At 36.5% G+C, this 16,801-nt stretch overlaps 1 protein-coding gene across 1 annotated transcript; it reads left to right on the forward strand.

The window, feature by feature from the left end:
* Positions 1–966: 966 nt before the first annotated feature.
* LOC103986648 (GPCR-type G protein COLD1) lies at positions 967–16,154 on the forward strand. The gene is made up of 13 exons (XM_009404704.3): positions 967–1,249; positions 1,755–1,855; positions 3,410–3,517; positions 4,468–4,588; positions 5,233–5,362; positions 8,384–8,462; positions 10,619–10,707; positions 11,820–11,912; positions 12,700–12,726; positions 12,897–12,983; positions 13,992–14,063; positions 14,409–14,539; positions 15,728–16,154. Exons 1-13 carry the CDS (start codon positions 1,032–1,034, stop codon positions 15,879–15,881), a joined length of 1,410 nt encoding a protein of 469 aa, XP_009402979.1. The 5' UTR covers positions 967–1,031; the 3' UTR covers positions 15,882–16,154.
* The last annotated feature ends 647 nt before the right edge of the window (positions 16,155–16,801 follow it).

The raw sequence follows: 16,801 nt of genomic DNA on the forward strand, positions 1-16,801 counted from the left end.
GTCCAATTATTGAGATGGCGATGCTATCCCACGAATCCAGGTATCAGTTCTATGATGCTGGGAGCATATTGCTTTGTTTCTGCTTCAAGTTTGGGTCCGCGTATCAATGTCTTGCAGCCCTGCGACTTTATTCTACTGAATTGTTGTACCTTTGAGATGCCAAAGTGGAACCACTGGCATCTCGAGCTGAATCGGAAAAGGGGGCATGATCATGTATGATTACTTCCTTGACGGGCTTTGGCTCTTCATCGCCGTGGAGCAAAGCTCGAGGGTTCTGGAAACAGGAAACTTTGATGAATCATAAGTAGGATCATAATTGATGAGGGTTGAACATCTGTTTGCATGATTTTATCTATATTATCATTAAATATTTACTGTCGATGTTGGATTAAAACCCCCAAAAATTTGTATGTTTATTTTATTTTTTATGTTTTAATATATTGAAGTAATTTAAACAGTAGAGATTAATATCGATTAATGTTAACCGATACGAATTATGATATTGATCGATGATCAATTTTTTACGCAAAGGTTGCAAGTGGCTACTAAGAATACTCGTGCAAGACTTACGAAGGAGAGTAACTAGGGTTGCTCATGGCAACGACGAGCCCTTGTGCGAGAGGAATGATCAAGGTTGTCGACAACGATAGTCCTCCCTTGCGTGAGGATTGCAAGTGGCAACGATGAGTCCTCTGAGTAGTGTAAAGGACGATGACAGGAGTTTAAGAATATATATATATATATATATATATATATATATATATATATATATATATATATATATATAATTTCAAATTGGGGGTTGTATATATATAGAAAATTCTTAAACTTACAGGTTTTTTTTTCCGAAAATTCGTCTACTAATTTATCAGTTAAGTTACCCCTAAGTTGACACGTCATATGTGTGGGACCGCCCTCCACGCACACAAAAGAAGAAGATGGTTCAAAACGCGGACAATCCTCAGATCAGATCCACCGGAGGAGGTGAGAGGGAGCGTGGAGAAGGTGGTGCGGCGGCGGTGGCGGCAGCAATGGAGTCGGGGTGGAGGATGATGTACGAGGGAACGGTGGTGGTGGGCTCGCTGTCCCTGTTGGCATGGGGCGGGCTTTGGTTCTTGAACCGACGCCTGTACAAGGAGTACGAGGAGAAGCGCGCCCTCGTCCAGATCCTCTTCAGCCTCGTCTTCGCCTTCTCCTGCAACCTCTTTCAGCTCGTCCTCTTCGAGATCCTCCCCGTACTTTCCAAGAAGTTCGCCTCTTTCTCTCCGTCTCTCCCTCTTGTTTGATTTGCTATCAAGATTACGCGTCTGTAGGGTTCCGGATTCCATGGCTCATTTCTTGATTCTAGGGATCGTTTTTTCGAATACAATTTCCCCTTTGATTTCAATTTCTTTAAGTGTTCTTTGGATTCTGGGGCTCATTTCTTGATTCCAGGGATTGTCTTTTCGAATACGATTGGCCCTTTGATTTCAATTCCTTGAAGTGTTCCTTGGCGATCTTTGAAGCAGTTTTAGCTATATAGTTATCTTCTTTTTCTCTCTTAGTTTTGCCTTGGCCTTTCGCAGTAGATCTTCCGTTTTGGTGGCTGATCTTTCTGTAATATAGTGACACTTGGCTGATACTGCTCCATTGCGTATAGATCTCCCCATGAAATGCTTTTGTCTTAGTTGGTTACATTTATTTCTTGATGCTGGTACAGGTTTATCTGGGATTTGGCTTACATGCGTTTCATCTAGTAGTCTTTTGGTTTGCAGGGCTAGATGGATAAACTGGAAGATTGATCTATTTTGTTTGATCATGTTGCTGGTTTTTGTATTGCCGTATTATCATTGCTATTTGATTCTCAGGAACAGTGGTATGTTCTGCAGCCCCATGACCCTTTGCAACTCTTCTTTCAATTTTCATGTTTGTGATATACTGAAATCATGTCATGAACATTTTTAAAATAAATACTGGCTGTATCTTTTAATTGGTCGCCCTATGCTTATTTAGAATTTAAAGGAATGTAGAAGGAAAAAAAAATGTAACGAGAAATTTGAATATAGGCAAAATTTTCTGGAATGAACAACCTTATATCTTTATACCTGATGTTATTATCATCCTAGCCAATTCTCACTTCTAGGAAGTGGGTTATATGACTGTTGGATATTATTATCATTCTACTCATTGGTCATTGTTCCATTATGATTGGTGAGACACTTAACAGAAAGTTTGGGGAGGGGAGGTATACATAAGGAGAAATAAATTGATTTTCTGTAGTTGTGAGCTATAACTGATGTGCTTTTGCCCAGTCTGGGATGCTCATTCCGATTCCAACTGAGCTATGTTTCACTGACACAGAATATTTCTAGATGTTAGACTATTAATCTGGTAGAATCTAGTGGGTTTGACTTGAACCCAAGTTATTGCTGCAGCATGTGATTTTTGGTCTGTGCGCAAGTGAGATTTTGGTATTATAATTGACATTCTTAAGAAAACTCCAAGAGGTCAGTGGGACAAAGAAAGGTCATTTGACTGTTTAATTGTGATATACGAAGTATTAACTTGATCATTTAAACTAATATGAATTATGAACCTTTTTTATGATAGTTTAATATTGTCCTACCAACTCGATTGTCTCAAACTTCAAGTAGAAGATGAAATACAGTGTTTTCCTCGCCTGAGCACATCGCAAAACCTCTGGGCAAGACATTTCCATGAAGTACCTCTTGGGCGCTTGCTTGAGCCCAAGCACCTCGGGTGAGCGCCCGAGTGAAGTTGGGTCGGGGTTCACGCCTGGTTCGATTAAACGTGCAAGTTGGTTCAATCAAACCAACTAATGCCCCCCCACCCCCCCCTCGCCCACCCCATGGCCACTGCCTTCGTCTGCTGCCCTCTCTTTCCTCAACAACCTTCAATTACTCCTCTTCTCAGTTCCCTCTTTTAGAACTGTTTAGCACCATATTGATCCACTCTTTAGAACTCTCTCTTTAGCACTGGTTAGAATCCTGTTTAGCATAGGTTTCCATTAGTAGAAACCATATTGTGTCATAATTATTTTTATGATCATATCTATCACTCATAATATATTTTTAATATTTTAGAACACCTTGTTTCACTCGGGCGGGCATCTAGGCGGGTGTCTAGCGCCTTAGGTATTTTGGGACCTCGGCGCCTAACGTTTTTAAAAACACTGATATAATGTTGCTTTTGTGTATTTATTTCTTGATCTTCTCCATGGGATCTCAAATGTGTGTGGTCTCTCTCAAGCTCTTTAACAAGGTGAATGTAGTTCACATCCAACTTTACATCTTATTAAATGAAAGTATTTAAGTGTGGTTGTCCAATAATTTATTGTTGGCTTGTATTATTTGTTTATGCTTGGTTCATTGATGTATTAATTGATACAAATTACTTCTTTTGATCACAGCGGTGAGGAAAGAACGAGCTGCATTTGGAGCTACCTTATTCTTGCTTGCATTTCTTTATGTTTTTTGGCGCTTGGGAATTCACTTTCCTATGCCTTCTCCAGAAAAAGGTTTGATTCGAAAACTTTTCTATTTGATGGAGGTATTCCATTGTTTGGTAATCGTTTCATTAACTTAGCCCATTAGTCTTGACTTAGGCTTTCCCAGACTCGTGACATCTTGACCTCATATGTTGTCCTTTGAAGTGACACTTCTTTGGCTGGTTCCGAGTCCTTAAAGATCCTTAACCAGTTTTAGTTTACAAATAGGACAAATGCATTTGCATTTGTTTGTGATTTGATTTATTCTAACGTCGCAATCATAATGTCATAATGTATTAGAAATTTGCAGCAATAGTAGTTTGTCCCTAATACGATCACTTGCTCTACAAGTTCGATTGAGCTGCTGCAACAAACAACTTTATTAAAAAATGTTATGCAACAACTAGAAATAAATAAACTAGTGCTTGAAAAATAGAATTCTTTTTTCTGAATGGCAAAGTTGTTATCTAAGATGCACATGGAGTTTTAATCTATGCATTTAACATTCCTAAATACAGTCCACTGTGAGCCTAGAATTCAGCTACTTTCTAGGCCTTGATGAGATACTCAATTTAGTTACCAGTTTAATTGGTCTGCCAGTGTAGTGGCTGCTTAAGAAATTGAAATATCTGCAGCATGGACTGGAAATTGATTGACGTCTGTCAAGGAAAGTTTCAATGTTGTGTGTTTGTGGTTTGCCATATTAAAGTTCCACGCCTATAGTAGCTTCTTTTTTTATCTTTCTACTTGTGGCATTACGGCATGTAGTACCTTATTTCTGTTCTAACTTCTAAGAATTCATTTTTTGCAAGCATGAGTGTCTAATATAGGTGGAAGATATTTTTTTCCCCTAAAGTTCAAATAAGAAATTTTGGGTCTGTTGTTCACATCTAAAATATGCTCTTACCATGTCATAAATATTTTAAAGCTGCTGAATACCAATTTTAACAAAGTTTATGCTATGATTCTTTTCTTTGCAGGTTTCTTCACTACACCTCAGTTAGTTAGCAGAATTGGTGTCATAGGTGTCACTGTCATGGCCGTACTATCTGGCTTTGGAGCTGTTAATCTTCCATACAGTTATTTATCCCTATTCATCAGGTGTATTTAATTCATAGAATTATTTACTTTATGCATTTTTTCCTGGTTAAATGTTTCTATAAAATGATACATACAAGGAGGTTCTGCTTTGTGAGTTGAACTTGACAAATGCAATTACCTTTTAGAATTAATAGTAAGTGGACTATTGTTATTTTAGTGGTTTAAGCCTTTTGGGTGTTTTACGTAGCTTACTTGTTCAATGATCTTGGATACTCCTTTACGTTTGTGCATAGGGATGGGAGGTTCCCCAATGTATACTACAATGTGCAGCTCACGATTATCTTATTTGCACTTCATAGTCTTGATCTGTGAGGCACCTTATTAATTGAAACTTAGCCGTGCACTGTCGTCTTGTACTCTCGAGTTGGCTGAAGCCTGAAAAGGTATTAAAAACCTGTGCCATACCTTAAAAAAGACTCTAGTTGAGTGTTTTCAGCGGATCTTCCATCCTGAACTGTTGTGAAAATGAGTAACCATCTGTTAGACCACATGCTAGAATGCTTGATTGCCTTCAGAAGCAAGATGCTTCGATAATGCTGAAGTGCTTATCTAGTCATGCAAGATGCTTAATTCTTGAATACAGCTGCAAACTTATTATTTCCAGTCCAATTGAATTATTATTGATATCTTGAAATTCCTTTTAGGGAGATTGAAGAATCAGATATTAAAGCTTTGGAGAGACAATTGATGCAATCAATAGAGACCTGCATTTCAAAGAAGAAGAAAATCATTTTATCCCAAATGGAGATGGAGCGGATTCAGGGATCTGAAGAGGTAATGTACATCTAACAGAAATGTTTCTCGTGTTTCCACACCAAAAGTTAAAGGTGCAGTAGCTTGAATGTTGTGAAATATCAGCCAAATTAAAAAGTATCTAGAGTCACAAACTGGTTAGTGTTGGTCAAGTTTGGCGACCATGGTTGCATTGGGATTCTATATCCTATACAGATCCTTATCCATGTATTCCCATGCTCGAAATTCCCCAACTGAACACCAAATCTGATCTTTAGGAGATGGAGAAATCTGTGGAATTTGGATTTCTATATAATGGCCAGGACTATGATTTGGCACGAATGACTTTCTTGTTCGAAATGATTTTGTACATGACTTTCTTGTTGGAAACAAAGTCTATATCACTTCCTCGTCTCCTAGTTCCCATGTATTTCTTTTCTCGTCTAATTCATCAAACTTTTTGCCATTTGGATAATTGGGATGAGTGGTGGATTTAGAGGGGTAGCAGGGGCCACAAAGTTAAAAGATTCTTTATGTATGAAACTAATTATGAGCTTTGGACTTTGGTTCTAATTGGGATCAGGGGTGGCATGCATTAAACTTAACATGGTTCCATGTCATTATGAGCTTTGGACTTTGGTTCCAATTTTCCTTTTTGAAGATTCTTACTGTTGTGTTTTATATGATTGCGAAACTATAGTTGCAATATTTTAGCCACCTATCTAAGTATATGGTATAGGTTCGAATCTCATTCTTGACAAATGCACCCTAAATAGTTGGAAATTATGGCTTTGTTGTTGTTGTTTTTGTTATATCTAGGCATATGGTATAATAGGTTACCTTGAATTTAATTTGGTGTTGTAATTTCAATCATGCCCCTTTTTAGCTACCTCTAAATTTATATCAAAGACGAATGATACGTACTGTAAATGACATCTATGGGAAATTTGATTTACTTGTAGCCATGTGGCACACACGTGGCCTCATATATGTATCATAAATGACAATTGTGACAGAAACTAACTTTGCACCCTAATTGTGTACTTATTTGAGGGGCTTTTGGACCACTTATGAAAGACGTATACATGCTTCATTTAAAATCTTCGATATGTGATAAATAGCATGTGGAATTCCCCAATAGGTCTTCCATTGAGTTGGCTACTGTTGAGAGCAGATATGATGATTTGGTTGGATTAGGCATCTTCTCATTTGTGTTAGTTCATATGTTTGCTTTGTACATCACCAATCCCATAGTTACCTGCTATCTTTCTGCTTACTTGGTATGGATTGGTTCAGTTTGGTTTAAAAAAGAAAAAAAAAGAACGGTTCTTGTTTGGACTAAGAATTTGAAATCTAGCCAAATAGAACTATAAGAAAAAAGTTGAACCTAACTTCAACTTTTTCAGTTTGATGATTTGTTAATTCTAGAATGAATTGTTTATTAAGATGTTGTGTTATAAATAATTACACTTTGCATAAAGTATCGTTTATTCATAAGGATCAAATAGATTATAGAATACATTGTTAGTATATTATATATGATCGAACGCTGCTAGATTCAATATTTCTAAGTTTGAAATATTTTCTTATTAAAAGTTTGAAATATTTTCATATTAATACACATATATTGGTGTGCACTATTTGGTTTGGACAATTCTGCTTGAATGCCAAATCAAATCGGACCAGAAGTTTGACTTTCACTTTCTCGAACAAAACTGAATCGATCATTGTAGAAAACCCAAAAATATATCAGACTGAGTGTTGGTTGGGACTGTTTTTTTGATTGGCACTTCTGCACAACCCTAAACCTTAACCATTATTGAGTCTTTTGCATCCTGATTCATAAGACACCTTACCTTTGTGTTTGTGGAGTGTGGATAATATTGTTGAAAGCTGGGACAATTTCTTAAATGTCATTGTTTATAGACATAACCCAGTTAAAGACAAATGTAATCACATCAGACATTCCTATTCTGTAACTCACTTAAGATAGAGCAGAGCGACAAAGGAGTAAACGGTAAAATGATATCTAAAGGTCTTCTACGGCCATTATTTTTGACCTAATCAAATGCATAAGTTCTGATTTAAATAATCATAGAAATTTATTTGACATTGTAAGCGATCTAATTATGATTAAAGAGAACAACAATAAAAAATGACAAACCTATCATGTCTATCTCTTACATGCCATGATCCAAGCAAAGCGGTTCTATTCATAAACCACACCCACATGTTATGTCACCCCGTATTCCAAGAGCAAAGTTAATGAGCACACCATATTTCTTTGTTGTGTCACTAGGGCTTTGTTAAGCAAGATTTCAAGTTTTGTTCACTTATCGGACCGGTATGGCCTTGGTACATACTGACGTACTGATGGGCATGGACCAAACAGAAAGAGGGGGAGAAGAGTGGAGGGGAGGAGGAAGAATGGAAGGAGAAGTAGATGGTGGAGAGGAGGAGGATGAGGAAGAGGAGATGAAGCAGAGGAGGGTGCTGCAACACAGTGGGGTAATGAGGTGGCAGAGCAGCGGCTTGATGCATTGGTTACCGATCCGACAACTGGTTCTTAGCCTTTGACTAGTATCCATCGGTGTGGGTTGGTATACTGCTTGATGCATCGGTACTGCACCGGTCCGATAGATTCCTTATATAGGTATCAGTTAGAAATTTAAAAACTTGGCATATAGGTACATATCAAAGCAGAGCTGACACTTCAATCTTGAATGTGGGATCATAGTATATTCTTTTTATTTTGGTTGCAGATCCTTTGATCTTGTCTGGCTGTGCTTTTTGGTTTCTTTATGTTAGTCTTGTAAATTAAGTTTGGAAATCAAGTTCTTTGGAATACTTGTTACCTAGTCAGCTAGTCTTGTGTCTTGGTCATTTTTCTACTACTTGTGAAAGAATTATCACATGGAAAGAAAATAAATTTATCCTATTGTTTCTTTTTCTGCTTTATATACTAAGCATGTGCTTTATGAAGTTTCAAGATGTTTAACCTTGTTTTTTTTGTAGAATTTTCTTTTATTCACGTATGCATCTCATCAAGAATTTTCTTTGCAGAAGCTAAAAGCTAGTTCTTTCCTAAAGCGCATAGTTGGAACAGTCATTCGGTCAGTACAAGAAGATCAAAGGGAGCAAGGTATGATTCTGTTTCCCAATAATTTAAATATTTGTCAGATATTGTTCAAACTGGGACAATACTGGCCGTATACTGATCTGTACCCCTGGTATCACCCTAAAAAGAGTAAAAAGATAATATTGATCAGTGCTAGACAATATGGTCCAATACCAGTCCTTGGTCACATCAGTAAATTTTGGTTGGTACCAGGTTTCACCATTTCGAGTACCGGACCCATCACGGAGATATATTGGGTTGGTATATATATCAGTTTGTACCGGTGTGCCAACACATGGTATGCTAGGGTATGCCGATGGGAACTCGGGTGATTCACGTCTCGGTTGCCAGTCGGACCAGTCTATACCGCCCGTACCGTACCAACTCGGGTGGTACAACAAACGTTGGTTGGTATTATTCATACCAAGCAGCATATGAACCATGGTTTATGCTTTATACTACCTTCTCACAATCATTTCAACAACTTTTTACCAGTGTGCATTCTTTATAGGACTGGTAGGTTCTGGTGTAGGGGGTGTTAGAGACGGATCTTACACAATGCAGAAGAGAAACAATTGGTGTAGGTGGAGAATGTTGCATGGGTGATGAGAATTGCAGAGCAATGATATCCATGAAACTATGTTGAAATGAACATTTTAAGATTGGAAGTTTGTCCGAAAGGTATCTTGGAGGTAATTGGAGCACCAGATTATTGTTTGTTGATGGATTCATGTTACATGCAAGAGTAGGTTCCAACTGTGACTACTTCAGTGGGAAACTAGCTGAGAGCACTGAAACTGGAAACTCTTTATATAACATGGGACTTTGACCTGTTCATTATCAGTTAAAGTTCAAATTTGACCTCAATGATCTCATGCTTCTTATGCACTAAAGCCCATAATGAGCTTTATGTTTTTGATTTAGGTTGGTCACGGACTAAACGATCTCCAGATTTTCAGTATAGGTCTTTCTAGATGCAACAGCATTTTGTCAAATACATCATTGTGCTGTCACAGTGGTTACATCCTACGAATGCTGCAGGCATTTTGACAACTGACTGGAAACACTTGTTGAATCATTAGCAGTAACTACATTAAATTTTTTGGGGAACAGTTGAGACGTGGGGAGCACACTGTACAGTTGGTTGCACCAGTTGCAGCAAAGAGTAAGATTTATAATGTTGCAAGCCAAGGTTCGCAATACCGAACCATACCGGTATTTCGATCTGGGCTCGGTACCGGTACGGTACGGTATACCGAGCGGTACATCCAGGTGTGTCGAGTACTGTAGCACTGCTACAGTGTTATAGTACACTCGGACCGGTAACAGGTGGTCCGCGGACCGATACGTACCGCTCGTACTGGGCGGTACAGTCGGTACTGCAGACCCTGTTGCAAGCAATAGGCTTGGTGGAAACAGATCAGGATATGTGCACATCATGTGTAGTGCACTAATATGATAGTTGATGGTCAACAGTATATGAAATAGCATTTATTGTTGCTAAGACGTGAGTTTCTAATATAGGAAATATGAATATTATTGTCCTTTAAAATGCTGCATTCTCATTTCTTGAATCAGTGCCACCTTTTATCGATTAGATAATACCTCTGTAGGTTTTCTATCTCCCTTTTAAGCATTTCAATAATGTAGAACTGAATAAATGTGCATAAAGTTGGACATCTCCAATGAAAGAAAAAGGAAATATAACCAAAATTATCTCTATTTGGTTCCTTTGACTTTTGATGCTACCTTTGTGGCATTTGTCTTATAATTAAGGATGCAACAATAACAACAACAGGCCTTCAAGTCTCAATCATCTGGAGTCATTAAGGAAGCAACTAGTCCTTAAATCTTTTACTTGTCAATTTCTTTAGTGTTTTTTCTTTTAATCAATGAGTTATTTTTTTATGTTGGTTTCTATCTTACGTACCACTTGATCAGGAATGTGTTTATGATGGATATTATCTCTAATTCTCTATGAGTCTATGTCTGTTCTTGTGTTGGTATATGTTTCTTACTATGATATTTGGAAAAGAAGAATTGCATCTATCAAGTTTGAACACTAGGTAGAAAATTGTTGATCTTTTTCTCATAGATTTTTGTAGACAAAGTTTTATAGCATATTTTTTGGTTCTTGGTAGAAATATCTTTATCCTAATTCTTTTGCTAATCTTTTGAAGATATCAAAACCTGGGAAGCAGAGGTACAAGCTTTGGAAGAGCTTTCAAAGCAGTTGTTCCTTGATATATATGAACTTAGGAAGGCTAAGGTTTGTTGTTAATATTCGTTACATGAAGTATATTTCCTATTAAATTTTAATCGGGTGCAGTCCAGGTGCATGCTTGAGCCCAATTGTTAGGCAACTTAGGTGAGTGCCTGAACCAAATCATATTGGATGGAACATGGCGCATGCTTGAGCCCAGTGCTAGGCAACTTCCAATTTTTATATTGTCGAGCATCTCGCTTTGCTCAAGTGAGCACCTAGGCAAGCGGCTAGCACCTTGGTCATTTTGGAACCATGGTGCTGACAAAACTGCTTTCTAGAACCTCCAACAAATGGGTTGGTGACTTTTATCAAGCAACACATGGTTCAGTATTTTTTTTTTTCTGATTTCCATCACTTAGTGTTGGTCTGCCCTTCAATTTCTATAGCAAAGATGTTCAGTTATGATGCATCTTATGCTACAACGTAACTTCCATTATGATTTCTTTTACTTGAGACTAGTACAATCAACATGAAGCCACCTCATGGGCCTTGGGGTTCATATTAGAAATCGTCACTGAGTTATTTTCATCTTTGTAGTGCATTTATTACAAGGTTCCAGAAATTGATTGATGCTAATTCAGATCAACATGAGACGGCATACAAAACCCAAAATTCAGGAATCCAGGATCCTAATCAACCTGAGATGGGCTTATCTGGACCTGTCACAAGCCTATTTGATGCTATCTCTAGATGTTTCATGTTAGTCCCAGGTTGATCATGTTGGATCGTTAGCTTGTTCCAGCCAATACTGACTTATCAATCCAATGGGTCAGTTCCCAGCCCACCTATAATATATGTTCATTGTCCTTTTCAATTAATTGGTTTAACAATGAAAATTTTGCTTTAGATTACTTCTGGAAGTTCTTTAGACTGCATTTTTTTAACACCAACAGTAAAATTTTTGCAATTGTTACTGCAGGAGTTCCCATTTTACATATTCTAATTACAAAATATGAATTCAGAATCTATACATTGACTTTGCACTGTTTGTATATCTTTATATTCTGGATTAAATTTTCACCTTGCTGCTGGTCATTCTTTGTCATGTGAATTGTCTAATGATATTGTCCTATTACATCGTTGTTGTTGGGCTGTCTGACTAACGCTACTTTCAGGTAGCAGCTGCTTATTCACGGACTTGGAAAGGGCACCTGCAGAATTTGTTGGGCTATGCTTTGTCTGTTTATTGTGTTTACAAGATGATAAAGGTATCAACTGACTTTTGTGTTATTAGGATGCTCTTGGTGATGGTTGCTTGTGAAAATCTGAGCCTTCATTTTTTATCCCCAACATTCTTTCTTCCATGGCTTATATCTTACTGTTTTGTGGTGTTTAGATGATTGGAGTTAGTACTTAGTGACTTAGTACTGCTATATATCCGACATGATGTAGACAACTTGCTCATTTCATCATAGTAGGGAATCTAGGGACTAAATGAGCATCTTAATCCAAGGACAGGTATGAAGGGAATTGACAAATCCATCTTGTTGCTGTTGAAATAAGCATAATATTGATCGAATGTCTCATATAATCAGTAAAAGAAGAGAATGTATGAATGTGAATTCTTATGCAGTATCTTCGTTTTCTTACATAACTCTATTCAGGAACATGGGAACAGCTAAAAAGTTATATTTACCAATCTCTGCACATGTTATACATGTAGAGTGAGAAAAATAGGGTCGTATAGATCATGAAGCTTGGCATCCATGAGACTCCATTAAGAAGCATATGAGGCTCCATATATCTAGACTTATAAGATGAGAGTTCCAGTAATATGTGCAAATGACAGTCTTTGAGCATGCATTGGTCTCATTTGGATGCTGTTGCATCATAATATCTAGTATATCTTATTTCAAATGCCAAATAGTGACATTTGACATCTTTGATGACTATTTTTTGTTATGTATCTATTCATTTTAAAATAAGTAATTTCTTCTCTTTTTTTCCTGTAGCACTGCTTTCATTAGTTTGATTCCTTTTGGTTTTCTTTTGCAGTCTCTACAAAGTGTGGTTTTTAAGGAGGTATGGATTGTACATGACCTTTGTATCAAGCTTCCCATTTGTTTTATGACCTAAATTGATTTTTCTACTACTAGATACTTTTCAGTTTGATTACTTCTTTTTATTTTATTACAATCATTTTTGTATGTTCTTCTAGCAGATAGATTTACATCTTTCTTGCAATGTGACAGGCAGGTTCTGTGGATCCAGTGACAATGGTGATCAGTATATTCTTGCAATTGTTTGACATAGGAATCAATGCTGCTCTTCTGTCGCAGGTTGTAGTCCAGTATTCCAAATGATGATAACGGCTAATCTGTGAATTTTACTTGGAAATTTAAAAATACCATTTTGCTGCATGATCTCTCATTGTGTGAAATGTTATGGTCTTGTAGTAGTCAACTATACATCTTGACATCTGATGTCTGAGTTATTAAAAAACAAAGTTTGACTAACCTATTTACCATGCTGCAAATATATTCTTTGGTATAAATGTCAGCTGTGTAGCTGCAGTTGAATGATTGGGTGGAATACCTTGCCACATTATATCTTGTATGAGCAAATTCAAACAGAAGCCTAGTTAATGACCTTGTCTTCACCTATAGATGAGCAATTTTTATGATAATAGGCCATAATGTCCCAACTATTTAGGGTCAAGGACCTGTGTCTTTTTGACCGTTGAGCTTCAGCTAGAAAAATATTGCTAGTCAAACTAAAAACAATGGGGCCTCCTTTATTGCTTTTAATAAAGTTTTCTTAGATCTCAGTACATCTAAGATATCGGTAGATCTTGTTTGGACATGTTCATATCATATTAAATGATTTTCACCATTTAAGAGTTATATCTAATTATTTGTGAATGTTAATATTTTTCTTCTATTAATTTTGGTGAACTCATAAATCCACAACATCTTCATCTGAGCAACAAACTTTTTGTATATAATTCCTAATTGCTGAGAATTCCAAAGCATAAAGCATACTTGGTTTTATAATTGTCTTATTTTTTAATCTGTTATGGCAATTGCGTAAAACTCATTCATGGCACTTTGGACTTTAACCATTACACTATAAAGCTATCAATAATGTGTTCAACCTCTGTTCTTCTTGGGAAATCATGGTCATCTGTTTGACGATATATTCAGCAATTTCTAGAAGGTTTTGATTTATTAAACAATTATTGCACAACCAAAGCTTGCTTCATTTCCCTTTATATTGTTTTCATCTCTATATTCTTTTGTTGTATGGACTGATGTTGCATTTGCTGGTGTCATCTTTTTATTTAACAGTATATATCTTTGCTATTCATTGGGATGTTGATTGTCATTTCTGTCCGAGGCTTCTTAACAAATCTCATGAAGGTAAACTTCCTTTTCTTTTCGGAGGAGACAACTTTTTTCATGTTCTAACCATACATAAATCCTTTTCATTTATGTTCTAACCAGGGATAAAATGTAGAATATAAGGCTTATAAGGAAAATGAATATGGTTACATTATGCTACATTTCATTAATGTAGAATATTATGCTACATTTACATAGAATATTATGCTGCATTTCGTCATTTATGTTCTGATCAAAACTGAAAATGAATCTGGCTTGTTATAAGGAAAACATATTGACATGTTTTTTTTTTTTTTTTCGTGTTGTGGGATTGTACTGGACCTTCAATATGACTGATACTTCTTGTTATCCTTTTATTTGCAGTTCTTCTTTGCAGTTTCTAGAGTTGGAAGTGGATCATCTACAAATGTTGTCCTTTTCCTGTCTGAGATTATGGGCATGTATTTCGTGTCATCGATCCTTCTTATTAGAAAAAGTCTAGCAACTGAATACAGGTATGCTTATCTTCACTAGAAAGTTGTCCGAGAATGTGATCGCAATGTGAACTAAGTACTGGATCCCGTGATGTTACAGTTCCTTTGAGATAATCTTTCTTTCATTCTTCACTTTGCGGTAAATTATTATACATTTTTTCATTCATTGACATAAAACTTGCTTGTACTGGGAGTTGCTAACAAGGACAAAGTTGTTGACTTAAAAAGTTTGGATACCACAAAGAGTCATCCCACAATGCAACCAAACGAGCACACTACTTGGTCTCTAAACTTTTGTCACTACCTTTCTTTAGATTTTATTATTATTATTATTTCTCTCTAAATGTTCACTCTGCAGTGTGATACTTGCAGAGACCAGGCAAAATGGTATAGGATAGAGAAAACCATAGTAAAGATTCGAATCTTTTTAATATCTGACAACGTGCTCTTTTACTCTTAATGTTCTCAGTTGGAAGTCCAATTTCTTTGAGCATGAAGGAAATCTTAATATCTACTTTGAAACTTCTTAACTAAGTGTGCCATTAAGAATGCAGGATGTTCTAGTACTTTGTGGTGATTATAGAAATATGGCTTTCTTCAAATTGATTGTTTGCTCTTTTCAATTTTACGTTGGGCCTCTTCCATGACCCTTCAAAATGCTTTCATGGTAATAGCATCATATGAAATATAATCCACGAGTCATGAAGCACTCAAGGCATACTATAGATAAGCCCACATCAACCAATATGTTTATGAAGAATTATTCTTTGCTCCCATTTATTAAGATCAAATGGTTAGACTATTACTGTTGTGTAACTGTCTTTCTCTGGGTTTTATTTGTTGGTTAAATCTTTTTCCTCTTTGTAACTTCAAATCAGAACTAATTGCAAAGGCTAGCTCTAGGCATCTTTGTAATGGCAACTCCTCTATACATCTTGAGGAAGCCAACCTTGCAGATCTCTACAGAGCTTAACATTTCTGTCAATGTCCATTTATTCATCTTGTTTGGGATAAGAAGGAAAATAAAAATAAAAAAGCCAATCAGCAAGTCTGGGTCTTTTCGTCATTTGCTCCAGAATGTTGTGCATCTATATTCCTGCCAGAATGTTCCAGAAATGTTGAACATATCTTTCATTGAGAAGCTTGCTTTTTGTTCGACTTTTGTTATGGTAAAATGATTTAATGAAATCCTGTTGATGTTGGTGGCAGGTTAATTATTACTGATGTTTTGGGAGGTGACATACAGTTTGATTTTTACCATCGCTGGTTCGACGCAATATTTGTTGCCAGTGCCTTCCTGTCCTTACTATTGCTTTCTGCACAATATACTTCACGGAAGGCCGACAAGCACTCTATTGATTGATTTCTTGATTGACATCTTGATGTAAATATGTAAAATAAAAAAATATTTTTTTTTTTAATATTTCTATTTGTACAAGCCATTAGTCGCCCCCCATTATGAATGATCTGATCTTCGAGTTATCATGTTTGGAAAATTGTTTGGAGATCTGACAACAGATGAGCTAATGCCTCAACCACATGCAACCTAAGTTTTTTTTTTCTTAAAATTGTATTTGAATACACCATACACTTAGTGGTTCTTTCATAATGTGACATCTCTGGCTTTGTCTCTGTGTCTCCCAGTGCAAATTGCAGATTTGATGACACAATCTATTGATCATTATTTATCATGATGATAGAGAATTTATCAGCGGTTGACTTGCAATCTTCACATGTCATTCAAGATATTTGCCATCCGTATTAGAGAAATATATATATTTTTTGTTCATTATGGTAAGAGAGATGGTCACGATTTTTTTTCTCTCTTCAAGGTAATTTTAAGGTTTTTTTTAATAATAAAAAAGAATTTTAATTTTTTTATGATAAGGAAGATAATTTTAATTTTTTTTTCCTTTTATGATGAGGAATGATATAATATCTAGGACCTTTGATTACTAATTTTTTTCTCTCTTCTGACCTTGGTTTTTGTGCGGGTGTCATCTCCTTCTACTTTGAAAGCATAATATTTTCACCTTGAGAGCACAATACCTCCATCTTGGGATCGTAATATTTCCATCTCATGAGCTCAACATCTCGATCTTAGATCCATCTTAGAGCTATCTCGGGAGTTTGACACCTCTTCCTCGGAGTCACTTTAGATAATTATGCACACATGGGTCCGGATCACATTGGGCTGACTAAGACTTCAATTTCTAATGGTTTGGTGCTATAAGTAGGGCTTGATGGTGCAGTAACGTCCACCTACCAACCTCTCAACGAATG

The sequence above is a fragment of the Musa acuminata genome, chromosome BXJ1-6, assembly GCF_036884655.1.
Source record: "Musa acuminata AAA Group cultivar baxijiao chromosome BXJ1-6, Cavendish_Baxijiao_AAA, whole genome shotgun sequence".
Taxonomy (NCBI): Eukaryota; Viridiplantae; Streptophyta; class Magnoliopsida; order Zingiberales; family Musaceae; genus Musa; species Musa acuminata.